At 40.3% G+C, this 13,566-nt stretch overlaps 1 protein-coding gene across 3 annotated transcripts in view; it reads right to left on the reverse strand.

The window, feature by feature from the left end:
• Nucleotides 1-2,215: 2,215 nt before the first annotated feature.
• relch (RAB11 binding and LisH domain, coiled-coil and HEAT repeat containing) overlaps nucleotides 2,216-13,566 on the reverse strand; it is a 32,096-nt gene continuing 20,745 nt past the window's right edge. For all 3 annotated transcript variants that reach the window (XM_053342856.1, XM_053342855.1, XM_053342857.1), the window contains 10 exons: nucleotides 13,040-13,119; nucleotides 12,349-12,455; nucleotides 11,990-12,089; nucleotides 10,391-10,473; nucleotides 7,935-7,998; nucleotides 7,682-7,820; nucleotides 7,425-7,541; nucleotides 5,757-5,845; nucleotides 5,070-5,140; nucleotides 2,216-3,619 (listed from right to left, as the gene is read on the reverse strand). In XM_053342856.1, the coding sequence (XP_053198831.1) occupies nucleotides 3,499-3,619; nucleotides 5,070-5,140; nucleotides 5,757-5,845; nucleotides 7,425-7,541; nucleotides 7,682-7,820; nucleotides 7,935-7,998; nucleotides 10,391-10,473; nucleotides 11,990-12,089; nucleotides 12,349-12,455; nucleotides 13,040-13,119 (971 nt within the window). In that variant the 3' untranslated portion in view covers nucleotides 2,216-3,498. The remainder of the gene's footprint in view (nucleotides 3,620-5,069; nucleotides 5,141-5,756; nucleotides 5,846-7,424; nucleotides 7,542-7,681; nucleotides 7,821-7,934; nucleotides 7,999-10,390; nucleotides 10,474-11,989; nucleotides 12,090-12,348; nucleotides 12,456-13,039; nucleotides 13,120-13,566) is intronic.

Below are 13,566 nucleotides of genomic sequence, written 5' to 3' on the forward strand. Positions count from 1 at the left end.
CCTCCAGGAAATATTTGTTCCTGGCTCTTAGGTGAGGGTGGGAGGGGGAAAAAGCACAGGGTGTATTTCCCTCAGAATTTGCATGACAGATTGGGCCCAGCCTACTCTGGCAAACCAAGAGAGGGAAGGTTTGTGTGAAAGTGGAGAATATGTTCTCTTCAAGGTGACAGTTATGCAAATATTAAATTGCATGGGAATGGATAAAGTATAGGGTTGATTGGCACAAGAAAAAAGAGGGGGAAAAAAGATGCCAAGAAATTTGATCCTTAGAAAAAGACAAACATATCTATTTTAAAACAGTTATTCCAATATTTGTGTTAGTGGTAAGCACACAATGCTGAAGTAATGCTATTCCAGATGTTTTCAGAAACATCAGCATACAAATTATCCTGCAAATGCATAACAATGAATGACCAAGAGTCAACTGATTCTTTGATAATCACCACAATGAATGGAAGTGGATACTTGCAGGATTCTTTAGTTTATAAGCTGTTTAACTGAGGGGAAAGAGGAAGTATAACAAGGATTTTAAGCTGAGCCAGTGAAGGTAATGGGTTCTGTCCTCCCTCTCCCCCTCTTCCCGTAAAAACATGCTGAGAGAAGCTGTTTTGTGGTGGGGCCTCTGTAGCTTGCACAGTAGCAATTAAAAGCCAGATTGGACTCTTTTAGCAATCACAAACCTCAGCTTCACTCTGAGCATTCACACCAAGGTCACTCCCAAACATCCAAACTGATGTGGACACATAAAGAAGTCCCTGTAAGGCCCCCCACTTCAAGCACAGATGTAACGATGTAGCATGTTTTGATGTATAAAAATGTAAATCCACTGCAGGCGGATGCCATGCTGGTTTACAAGAATCACACTTCAAATGACCTGGGTCAGAGCAAAGACTGCGTAGCTCTTTAATCATGCTGGTCGTGTTGCTTAGCATCACTTACAAGAAGTCAAAGTTCACGATGGAAGAATATTCCAGACCGCTCATATACACAAAAATGCACACATACACAGGACATAGGCTTGCTGAATGGTTCCCATTAATGCAAGACACACTCGTTCCACAGCAGAAAACAGCCACAGCCTGTTGTGGTACTATGAATTTGGAGGACGCTTCAAGGGTTAGGGTTAGGCACAGTCTTCCTTGAAAACACTGAAAAAGACACAGGGTAGAAAAACATGCACATGGCCCTCGCATACACACAGAACAGAGTGGAATAATAACATAAAAGCTTAGCCACCATGTTCCGGTGGTTTAAGATTGGATCTGCATTGCTTCTGCTTGCTTTGGAAACAGATGTGATACGTGAGTCACCCAAGTCCCTCCTGTGAGTAAGAGCTGCCGGCTGACGCCATTTCTACACCAATAAAAGGCCGAGCAAGCGTTCATGAACACAGAAAATACTGGATCACACTCAGACATGCATGCAGGTATACATATTTGCATGACCACACAGGGTCTTGGCAAGCAGAGGGTTGTTTTGACACAAAGAACAAGTGTCCCTTGTGCATATCTACACACAGGCACGCCCACACAAGAATTGGACACAAACACATACACGCAATGCTGCCATGTCCTGAAGTTCCACCCATGCTGCATATCAATTATTTGTCCACCTGCAGAGTTATCAGCAATGATGGTTGAATATTAGCTTGAATATGCAAATTATGTTCTTTATCATGGATGACGTTAGTTAACTCACGTAATGTTCAACCACTAAAAGAGCACGACCCCACAGATCTGCGTGGCCTGTTTCTATCTTCAGCATAAATCAATATACTGGATTCCACTACATGTCAATCAGGGCTGTGAAAAAACACTCTTACTGAAATTAACTTGTCTTAAATATCAGCTCTTAACTAAAAGCTGATAAAGTCTGCTAGCTAAAATCATTCTCCTCTTGATAGATTAAAAGATATTGTATCCTTGGAGATTTCTAGTATTTATTTGGGGCAAGTTATTGGGAATGTCCCTTAAGGTGGACTTTGGTTTGTTGTACTGAGCAGACAATAGACTACATCAAAGGGTTGGATGTGAGGGGTGGGGGCAGCAGGAGTATGTGTTTGTCTGTGTAAAGACTTTGTTTTACTGCCTTCAACACCTGTCGACACTTTGAGCCATAATTCAGGATGCTTTCCATTCATCACACACACACACACATACACACACACACACATACATTCATACAACACATTGAATGAGGCGTCCAGAGAAGTACATTTAATTACACAACTGACCTCCATCTTTTATTACACCATGACACCAAATTCAAATATACATAATGAGTACCATCCTCTTCAGTTCAGTGTATGATACAGTTATTTACTGTTTGTCTTAGAGCATATCCCCCAAAAAAAAGAAAAAAAAGAAGAAAAAAAAGAAAAACGGAACCAAATACCCACTTTAGAAAAAGAAACGGTACAATTATCAGAGACACTGCAACACAGAGAGACAAGATGCAACGGACAGAGAGGGAATAGTTATGATCAGTGTTCTCTTCAACTTCACATTGCCAAAATGGATAAAACAAAAAACAAACTCATTAACAGTAGTGATAATGTTTAATGTGTATAAGACTCTGAATTAAACAAAACAAACTATATATATATATAAAGAACAAAACAGTAAAGTGAAGTGCAAATTTCTTTGGAAGTTGGAATAAAGTATGTATTTCTTCATTAAGACATAAATAAGTTATAAAATAGAAGCTATCAAAACAGAAACCAGAGACAGACATTGAAGAAATAAAAGGCAAGACAATTTTTATAGTTTCAAGTAGGCGATATTTCTGAGCCATACAGACACACTGTACAGAGGCATTCTGAGAGCCGATTTGTGGTTCGAACCTTCAGTGTAATTTCATTCAGACATGCAAGTTAATGCAAACTGTCCTAGAACCCTTTGCTCCAAAATGGCGCCCATTAAAAATCCTAAATGAAATCCAGCAGGCTGTTCTCAGAGGTTTGTTTCCAAGAGATGAGTGAAGCTCCTCTCTCAAACAAGTTTTGCACTTTCAATTAAATGGAATTCGGTGAAACTTTAAAGTCCAGAAATGTCCAGGAAACACGTCCCTTTTTATCACTTTGGGTGAATCTCAATACTGTTGAGTTTCTTCCTCTTGCACTCTCCTCTTTCTGGAATGAAATGTTAACAACACTGATTCATAAAAGAAAATCCCTCGTCATTGACGAGGCTTTCGTCATGATTAAGAATTAAGGAGAGGATATGAGCGGAGTGGAAAACCTCAGCTTTCACTGCAAAAAACATTGCTGCTCTTTAAATAGCAGGTCGTCCCACTGCACTGGATATTTGAAATCAAGTCATGACAAAACTGTCGGCAAACCTTCATCTCTTTACAATGAATGAACAATACATTTCTTCAACTATGTTAAGCTGAACCAATGCCTTTTCCAGTAAAATGAAATGCTCCCAAAGGCAGCAGGGCGGTCGTCAGTTACTGTAGATGCAGCGGCTGGAGTCAATGTCAAGTCAGTGTCGTAGATCACTTCTTTCTCTGGAAGACGTTGGCCAGCATTGCACCCGACGTGGTTAGCTGACCCATCTTACTCAGGAACTTGGTCTTGGCGTCCTCACCGACCAAACTGGATGCAATGGACATCGATCTATGGAGAAAAACATTAAAACAAAGAAAGTTGTGTTTGATGACGCAACATGCTAAGCCCTTCTTTTTAACATCTATGGAGTGAGGGACAGCCATAAACGAAAGCACTCAGTATGAAATAAGATCCTCAATCGGGACGAGGGCATTAAGATTTAGGTTATTTTATCCAACAGCAATCTCTCTATGGATCCATATAACCCCACTTCTTATCACCCATTATCTGCTGACGAGCTTCAGACAGCCTTTACTCTACTTCAGAAAGGAAATGCTGTTTGCTAATACAGCCCCTCCTGATTTTTACAGTCTAACGGCTCCATCAGTTCCTCTTTTGAGATAGCAGGGATTCAGACTGAGACAACGGAGCAGTTACTGCCTTCTGCCAAGCTGCTGTATTGCTCAACCGAAAGACAAACACCACATCTGAGAGCAGACGGCAATTTGAAATCAATTAATTTAGGGAGTTCAGACTTTGTGTGCATCATCATGTCTATTAGAGGTTTCCTAGCGTGTGAGACTAGTTAAGGAATGTGTTACATGAGTGCTTCATGTCTAATGGCACGATGGAGAAAGAAGGGAGAGAAATTTGTAGGAGCATTCAAAGTTTGTGACATTCAGTAGACTGGAACACAAGTTCAGAAAGTCATTAAGTTGATGTTAAGCAAAAAATATCAGGGTTTGGGTAATATTTCATACTAGGAAGTATATAACTAATTAAACGGAACTTCAAATTTCAAAAAAAAAAAAATCTGCATTCCTTGAGGTCAGAACTTCTTTAAAAGATTCATGCTGTGAAAATAAAGATCCAGCTCATCTATTATACTCAGAGAAGTTGAAGAAAGAGTTGACGGACCAAAATGAAAGAGGAACAAAAATGTCTCGGCACAAACACAGAGATGTTAACCTCGAGAGTTTAATGGAGGGTTTTAGGGAACACACCCAAAATCTGAGCTCATGTGCATGCACACACACAGACACAGACACACACACACACACACACACACACACACACAGACACACATACAAGCACACACACACCTCTTTTTTAATGAACCCCAAACACATGTTAACAAGATGGGAGAAACGTCTTCTAAAAAGACACCCACACTGTGGCTGGTGCTCCAGCTCTCAGCTTTACCAAAACAACTCCTCTCATTTTTCTCTTTCTGTGAAGATACCCACATAATGAGTATAGTTCCAACACTCTTACATTCCCCTCTCCCCTCAGGAATAAACCCACAATGTGGGCTCGTTCCCAGTTCTATTAAAATGACCCCTCTCTTCACAGTAGGAGAACTTCTTCCCCCTTTTGATTCTTCTTTTTACTGAATTACCAATTTCAAGCCATCACTAGTTCCTGTCAATGCCTCTCATGCAATAAAAAAACAACAATGCTTTGCAGATCATTTTTTGAAGCAGTGATGGTGGGAATGAGACTGTGTGTTTGTTCTCACCCTTGTGCATCTGCCATTCCTCTGTTTTCCACCTTGATCTCACATTCTTTGATCATAGAACTCAGAATCACCTGCAGAGAGAAGAAAGAGCCAGATTTAGCAGAAATATTACCTTCACAAAAGCACAAAAATGCTATGTTGTTTCTATAACACTTGTATGACTTTAACATTAGTACAAAGCATTCAAGGTTGATCTGATTCAATCCCAATATGACAAATATAGGACACTATTTCTAAATGGTGATGCATGTTGATTCCTAAATGAGGCTGTAGTTTAGAAAAAGAATTCCTGTCTATGAATGAAGTCTGCAGACGGAGTGGATGTGCAGAGAAGGAAAAGAGTCAGCTGACCATTAGTCACCTCGGGAAAATGCTCACATGAATTGTAACGTGTGCGAATGTGAGACACAAATAAATCCTGTAGAGGTGTGTGTATGACTGTTTCTGAGAATGAGGTGAAGAGTCAGACTGTCTGTCTTTACCATCGCTATGTGACATCCCTCTTGGAGTGTTACGAATGAGGGAGACAGTCTGACCGAAGAATGCAGATGAGATACTGTACTGTGTGAGTGAGTTTGTCTGTGTGTTGATAACATCAGTGTCTGAATACATGCATTGAAACCCCCCCTGCTCCCCTCAGACCCCTCCACATGCATTGAGTGTGGACACATGTCTGCCTCTGCTGACCTCGTGCTCTGGTGAGAGTTGCTCCATGTCGGCCCGGAGACACCTGAGGCCAGGCAGGAAGTGGTTGACCATCACCTCCTCGGAAATGACTGAACAGGAAGTTAAGGTTGGGTTAAAAAAACAACAAACTGTGCTGTAGTTGTAGTTAACACCTCTTGAGCCAAAGCACCTGGCAGCACCATGAATAAAAGAATATATAGAAGGAAAAGCAATAACTTTGCACTATCCGAGCTGCAGTGCAGACTTTAGAAAGCCAAATGTGGGGTTCATTTTAAAAGCCTGTGTAATGATTTCTGAAATGTATTCTTTTAAGACAAATCCGGGAATGAACTCAGTTTAAAAAAAATAGCCCAACCTTATGTTAAATTGACTGTAGCTAATCAAAATTGAGTGTTGAAACAAAAACAAAACTCACTTTGCATATTGTAATAACCCTTTTATGTATTAATATCAGATCTTTCTTGTTTTTCTCGCTACGTGTATGAACATATACTTAAGAGCTGGTGTTTCAAAGCTACAACTGTCATCAAGACAACTCAACAAACAAAAGCAATGTCAGTGACCGAAAAAAACCCCACTGATTTTCTTTTGATTGTATAAACACTCCACCCATGTTCATCAAAGCAGGTTCACACAAGATGTTCGGTGCGGCACTCCGCCTTCGACCAGGACTGCATGTGTTCTGCCACCTGTCACAGCCACTGGAGCTATAGTGAACGTATCTGTATTTTTAGAGATGGGAGGGAGTGTAAGATTTCAGAGCTTGTCACACTGATTACAAGAGAAAGGGTTTGCAGTGGGAGGTAAAGCCTCTGAGGTTAGGTCTATACCTCGTGGATACAACTGCACTGTAAAATCACAGCCTGACAAAGATCCGCAGGAATGAACCTCAGACCAGCTGTCCTCTCTCTTTATATGTGTGTGTGTGTGTGTGTGTGTTGGAAGTGGGTGGGGTGGCAGAGGGGTGACAGGCTAGAGAGAGGAAAAAGTGTGAGAAAGGAGGAAAAAAGTAAAAGGAGAAAGAATCACAGAGGAGAAGGATGGCAGAGGCAGTGGAGAGGTAATGTAAACGTGAGCCCCATCCTGGGAACTGTAACCACGGATTGAAGCTGATGTTCAGTTCCTTTCCTCCACTCTTTCTCTCTCTCTCTCTCTCTCTCTCTCATCCTTTCCTTTGCTTAACCAACCCTGTAATTACTTCTAGCCCCAAAATGGAGGCAGCTTATTTTCCCTTTCTCCTCCTGCCAAATGACAGGCAAACTCTGCCAACACACACACTGAACCACACACACCAGGCACAAGGCTGATACACACCAAGCAGATACACAGGAACACAGTTGACCTGTGCAGCTTGCATTTGACCAGTAATTCTAACGGCCTTCCACTGACTCATACTGTAGTTACGACACCTTACCAGGAACTGTAGCCAAAGTTCGACAGTGATTCCTGGTATAAAGCTTGGAAATACATACCGTTATTAAAAATAAGCATGAGTAAGCTAACTTCTGCTCAAGTTTCACACACTCAAACTGCTACCAGCACCAGTATATGGAGAGTGTTAAGACAACAACAATAAAAAAGTCCTCTCATTAAAAAGGAAATCCAGACAGACCAATATCCTGAATGCTTATTCCTAGACACTGTTAAACAAGACCTATAGAAGGATACAGCAGCAGGAGAGGGCGCTGTAGGCTTCGAATAGCTGGGTGGCGATATCAATCCTCTTGCTCTCTGTCGCCTGGCTGTTGTTAGCCAGCGCCAGTTTGTGAAGGTGAGGCAGCACGACTGCAGACATGTAAAAAAGACATACAGACAAAAGATTAGTGCAGATGAAGAGCACAAAAAATTAAGATTTCATACATGGTTTCATTGTGGATATGAAAGAAGAAATAATAATAATAAAAAATATCCTGTCTGTTACATACACTCATCTCTAAAGCGGGGCTCTGCGTTAGGTCCGACCCTTCCAAATGTTCTGATGATCTCCATGTGCAAAGAGTGCTGGTCTTGATACTGAGGGTCTTCCAAGAACGACGCTAGCTGCATTTTGACACGCTCCAGCAGCTACACACACACACACACACACACACACACACATTGACAGTAGTCACACATATATTTAGATAACTTGATTAAAACACATTAGCCATGCAAACAGTTGGATATATAGTTTCCTACCTCTTTTTGTGTGACAGTCTCCATGATGGTACCAAAGGCAGGAATAGTGGATATCCTCACAGAGCTAAAAACAGCAGGAGAGCAACATAATGGTTTGACCATTTCATAGCCACCGTATCATTTTGGTTTTTCTCTAGTGTCTCCATTGACATACTTTTGGCTAAGAATCAGAATTAGTCAGATATTCTTAAGATTCATTTCTACATGTTTGAATCACCAGATGGTATCAAGTTAAGACACCATTAGGGAGGTAGCTATCTGGCTTCCTCATAGCATTTTCAGATTTTTGAAAGATAATGCTCCTAACTGCTTCAAATGTTGATTGAAAATATGCATTTTATGCAACCATTCAAAAACCCAGGAAACAGTTACACTAAACCAAACTAACATTATTACAAATAAACTATTGATGCCTGCTGCACAACTTAACAAATTTGTTAATATTTGCTAACAGCCACAAGCTGGGAAGACTGTGAGAGCTGACTTTTCACTGCTTTTTAACTGACAGGTTCTGGCATTATTTTCCTACAATCTGATTCTATGATAATAAGCAAATATCAAAACTTTGAAAAAGATATTCGACCAAGTTATATGTCAAATATGTTACATCTATGACCCATTTTCATTATCAGTTGAGTACAGTGTAACTCTTGAGATAACAATGAATCAAATGCAAAACTAAAAGGGATCACTTACTTACTATTCAAAGGGATTACTTATTTCCAAATTCATGATCTTCAAGGCTTAAGAAATCATAAATAATTCAAAACACAATAATGCATATTATATGTATCTGACTGAAATGAATTTTAGGAAGCAGCCAAGTTAATGGGTGATGTTAGATAATCATTCCATTTAGTCATTTAGTAGGAGCAGGAAAGATCAAAAGATACACATGGGCCATCTTAGAATCAGTTTCTCATTACAGCTCTAAGCAATCATTCTTATATCATAGATTGTGGTCACCGTGCTAAAATTTATAAAAGGCAAAAAAACAGAAAAAGAAAAATGAAAGACCAGAACATATGTTAATTTAAATTGAATCTACAAGTGTGTGTCCATTAGCATGTGTATTTCAATACAGAGAATGATGAGATGAAAAGGGCTGCATTCCAACAGTGTTGCCACTATTTTCGTCATTTTGTCTGATGACAACCATGAAGGCTGGATGTACATGAGCAATTCAAAGAGGTTTTCTTTGAAGAACTGTCAATGCATGGCTACAAGTTTGTCCTCTGTTCACACTGCAATGAAAAAGGCAAAAATGTGTGACATGAGGGAAGATTGAAGTACCCGTCCAATTTGAAATGTTTAACCAATCATTATGGGTCACTGGCTCCAAATCAGTGCATATTGAAGACAGGATACAGGAAGAGACACTAATGAATCCGGCTCTTTACTTCCTCTCCCACTGAATTTTTGTGGCTTCTGTCATATCAGCAAGATATTCACACAAGATTTTTTATTTATTTTTTTTAATTCCCATTCTAGCTCAGCAAGAGAGATTTCTAGGAAGACGCAGCTTGACACTGTAAGGATGCAGCCCACAAAATGACAATGTTTACAGAGAGGTTTTCTTGTGTTGATTGACTCACAATTCAGGCCCACTGCACAGAGTTATAAGGGCCGGAGCCGCCCGGCGATCTACTAATGCTTCACTCATGCCTCGGAGAACCAACTGCAAACCCACCACACAGCAGGATGAGAGAGAGGGAGAGGCAGGGTGGGAGGAGGTAGAGACAGATAGAGATAGGAAGAGGAAGGAGGAAGAGAAAGGAAGAAGATAGAGGAAAAGACAGGAGATAGAAGAGATGGTGTAGAAAATAGAAAAATAGAGCGACAGGAAAAACTGAGAAAGTCGGGGTGAAAACCAACCACTAGTTGATGGGTTGGTGAGGAGAAGGGGCCCTGCTTCAACGGAGTGGGGTGGGGAGGAGGAGGAGGAGGAGGAGGAGGGAGGGGTTTCAGATGAGCATGCATGGAATTGTGCTATTGCCACATGCAAGTCAATATGCACGCACAGATATGGCAGGGGACGCAACATGAGTGAATACGTGTTAGTGTTGCAGACTGATGAAGCAACGAGAGCTGGCATGAATTAGTGTTGCTGACTGATGATGCAGACATGCACAATGTTAGTGTTAACAGTGGTTACACTGATGAACCACCCCATGGTCAAGCCAGATCCTACACAGGAGCAACTCAACACAACCACTAACAACTGAGACTTTTGGTTATGACTAATATTGGCAGAAAAGGGAGAACCTGAAGAACGTAAAATTGTTCAATTAAATAATTATCCCATGATATAAAAATGATAAATGATGATTATTTTGGTTTTGTATGCTGAGTTTGCTCCTGGCAGATACAGACTTGTTCCAGTGTGATAGTTCTCACGCGGCAGAGAGAAGGGGGGAGAGAGACGCGGCGCAGTTTATTGTTGGTGTTCCACTTACATTTCGGGGTCGGAAGACAGTGTGATGAGAGCCGGCACCACTCTCTGAGCTACCAGCGTCTCATTCACCCCCTTCACCAGCAGCTGATCGGATTGGACAGAGCCAGCCGTGATGTCACAGAGGTGGGCGGGGCATTGGGACAAGAGCGAGCAACACCGCCAATAGATAGAGAGAAAAGAAAAGAAAAAGCAAAACAGAAAGGGGAGGGAAAAAGAAAAACAAACACAAAAAGATAGGAAGAAAGTGATATACAATGACAAGAAACATAGCTGCAAGGCACGGAACGGCACTGCATGTATCAAGCAAGTGTGTGTAAACACACATTCACGCACGCACACACACGCACACGCACACACACATGCACACGCAGGTATGCAGAAGAAATGGCAAAGCCAACAATGCTAAACTGCACAAATAACATTACAGTAAAGTGAGCATAAAGCTGTGGGCTCTTTCCACAGACTCCAGGTCAGATTATTATTTAATCTGCTTTAAAATTAATAAAACAACTGATGCTAATCTGATCTGGGAACTGTAGCAGAGGACCACATTTCAACCCACAGTTTTGACAATGGTGGACAGCTAAACACTATGGAATGGTGAAAGTGAGGTGTGGGGAGCGGGGAGGGCAAGTACTTCACAGTAAAGGAACAGGGGGAACATGAATACAGCCTACCACTCCTCCTCCCCCACGTTTAGGTCAACATGGGCCCGTTTCCACTATTATACATATATCCTCATCCCAACATTTGACTTGAATGTGTGCACAGATCTCAAAGGACAGATAGATGTGATTGATTATGTTTTTTTCCGATGGCTTAGGCCAGGACTTTCACCTTTGGGAACCTGGTTTAAAAATGGATGCAATCAGTGGAATAAAAAATGGGGAGAAAACAGGGAAATGGCCGTCACCCTTTAAAAACACTGTTCGTATTATATTTCCATAAGCCCTGAAAAACTGAAAAAAGTGAAAAAAGTATTCATGAGAAAACATTTCTGATTAAATTATTCTTTCCAACAACACTGAAAAGGAACAGGCCTTGAACTTTTGTGATTATACTTTCAGGTTGCTGACTTTGGCCTTTCTCTGACATGCTGCAGATATTTATGTAGTCAGTTTTGAGACCAGTGCACAGTCTGATGTAAACTCTGGGAGAGCCTAGCCATACAGTTGGAACCAGTGTGCTGGTAGTGCTACAGGGGTTACAGGAGTCTTTACTCACACTTGTAAAACAGAGTGGCTAAACATTAAATGCATATTAAATAGCAGCAATAGCAAGCAGAGCTGGCACATGTACAGCAAAAAGATTAACATGAAGAATTCTATAATGTAGGGCTGCAAAATGTATGTATGATTGCATAAGACAAGTTTAACTCATAATTAGTCCATTATTATGTAGTGACAAATAATCAAAATACAAAAAAATTGGATTACTATTTTTTTTCCCATATATGTACAGCTATGTTATACTACTAGTAAAAAAAATTGCAGTACATTAACAGTTTATTCTTAATCTTGTCTGATCCAAATATCTAAGCATCTGTTATGAGGTTAATACAATGTCCGACTGAGTGTGTGAGTGTGTGTTTTTCTTGTACCTCAAACATCCGTGCTGCAGTACACCGCACCAGTGCAGAGGTATGGACAACACCGTACCACAGAACAGTCAGCAGTAATTCATGATACACTGGGTTGGCACTGAAGAAAAGAGAAGAAAAAAAAAAAAAAAAAAACAGAGGGCAAAATTTTGGGGACTGATAGCTGATTTTTCCGTCATGGTTTAATCTTGTGATGGACGTATTAATAGAGAAACTCAATTACTGTACACAGTGCAGGTCAAACTTGTCAGTACACAGTTAGTCATATGCTTAAAAGAGGTCATTTCTTTTTGTATCACGAGCCATAAGAGAGTCAATTTGTGTACGTGTGTGTGTGTGTGTGTGTGTGTGTGTCTCACCCGAGCTCTACAAAGGAGGCCTTTAGGCTGTCGAGAGGTGCATGGGACAGAGACAGAGTGGTCATTACATCCTCCAGGAAACCCACCAATAACTTGCGATCCTCATCCTACACCGAAATGACAGTACATGTGCATCAGTTACATCTTGTCAACAAAACATATATTGAAAAGCAATGTAGTATGTTAAAGTGTGTGTTATTTTCTACAGATCAGTTGGAGCATTTTGGTACATCTTTTATCACTTTTGACACGAGTTGAATAGGGTTGCCGTAAATATCTTTTAACGACATTTTCAAGTTAACACAAATACATCACAACAGGCTTCACTGTGTTTTGGAAGTGCCACATCATTTTATGACCCTGAATTAAAAACAAAAACATGTGGCCGCTTGATGTGTTTTGGACTAGATTTTTCCGTGTGACTAAGAACAATAACACAAAGCATTAACGTCTTTCACACTCAACACACTATGAATATATAAGAGAGAACAACAGGGGATTTCTAAGTATGTAAATAAAACATTCAACTATACAGAGATCATTTAAATGACTTATTGAGAACTTATCTTACAAAACACTAAAAAGCATCACAAGGTTAGACTCTTGATAAATCAATAAAACAACTTAAAGTAGTGTTTTCAAGGTGTTTAGAAGTCAGCTGCTAATGGCCTGATGTATGTTGGTAAGTTACCTGGTTATAACATGTCAGCACTCCAGTGGCATAGATAGGGACTGTGGCTTTAGTGAGAATACCATTCCCTGCTGAGGCATCTGTCAGAAGAAAACCAAGCAGTTCAAAAGGACAAATGTTACATCAAAAATCAAACTGCAGTCATTCAAATGTTTGTTCCTTGTGGCTGCATTGCATTATGGTCTTTTGATGCTACTAATTAGTAGCAGCAATAGAAATTGTCATCTTTGCCTTTCTTAAGATGAACATCTTCCTCTAAGTACAATTGTGGGTCAAGATACGACAATAACACTCTTCTCATGCTCTATTTTTATACTATTAATAACATGTGAATTACTATCATTCATTTTATTCTTAATTAATAAGAAATCCAAAATATAACAAGATACAATAGAGCATAACAGGATACAGTATATCACACTGTACTCTGCAATTGTAACATGACTATGTCTGCAACAATGTGTCTACAGCATACATTATATCATTGTGGTTTTACAAAAAATCTACTGGAGAGGGCGACTGAAATG

This window comes from Scomber japonicus, chromosome 21 (assembly GCF_027409825.1).
Source record: "Scomber japonicus isolate fScoJap1 chromosome 21, fScoJap1.pri, whole genome shotgun sequence".
Lineage (NCBI taxonomy): Eukaryota > Metazoa > Chordata > Actinopteri > Scombriformes > Scombridae > Scomber > Scomber japonicus.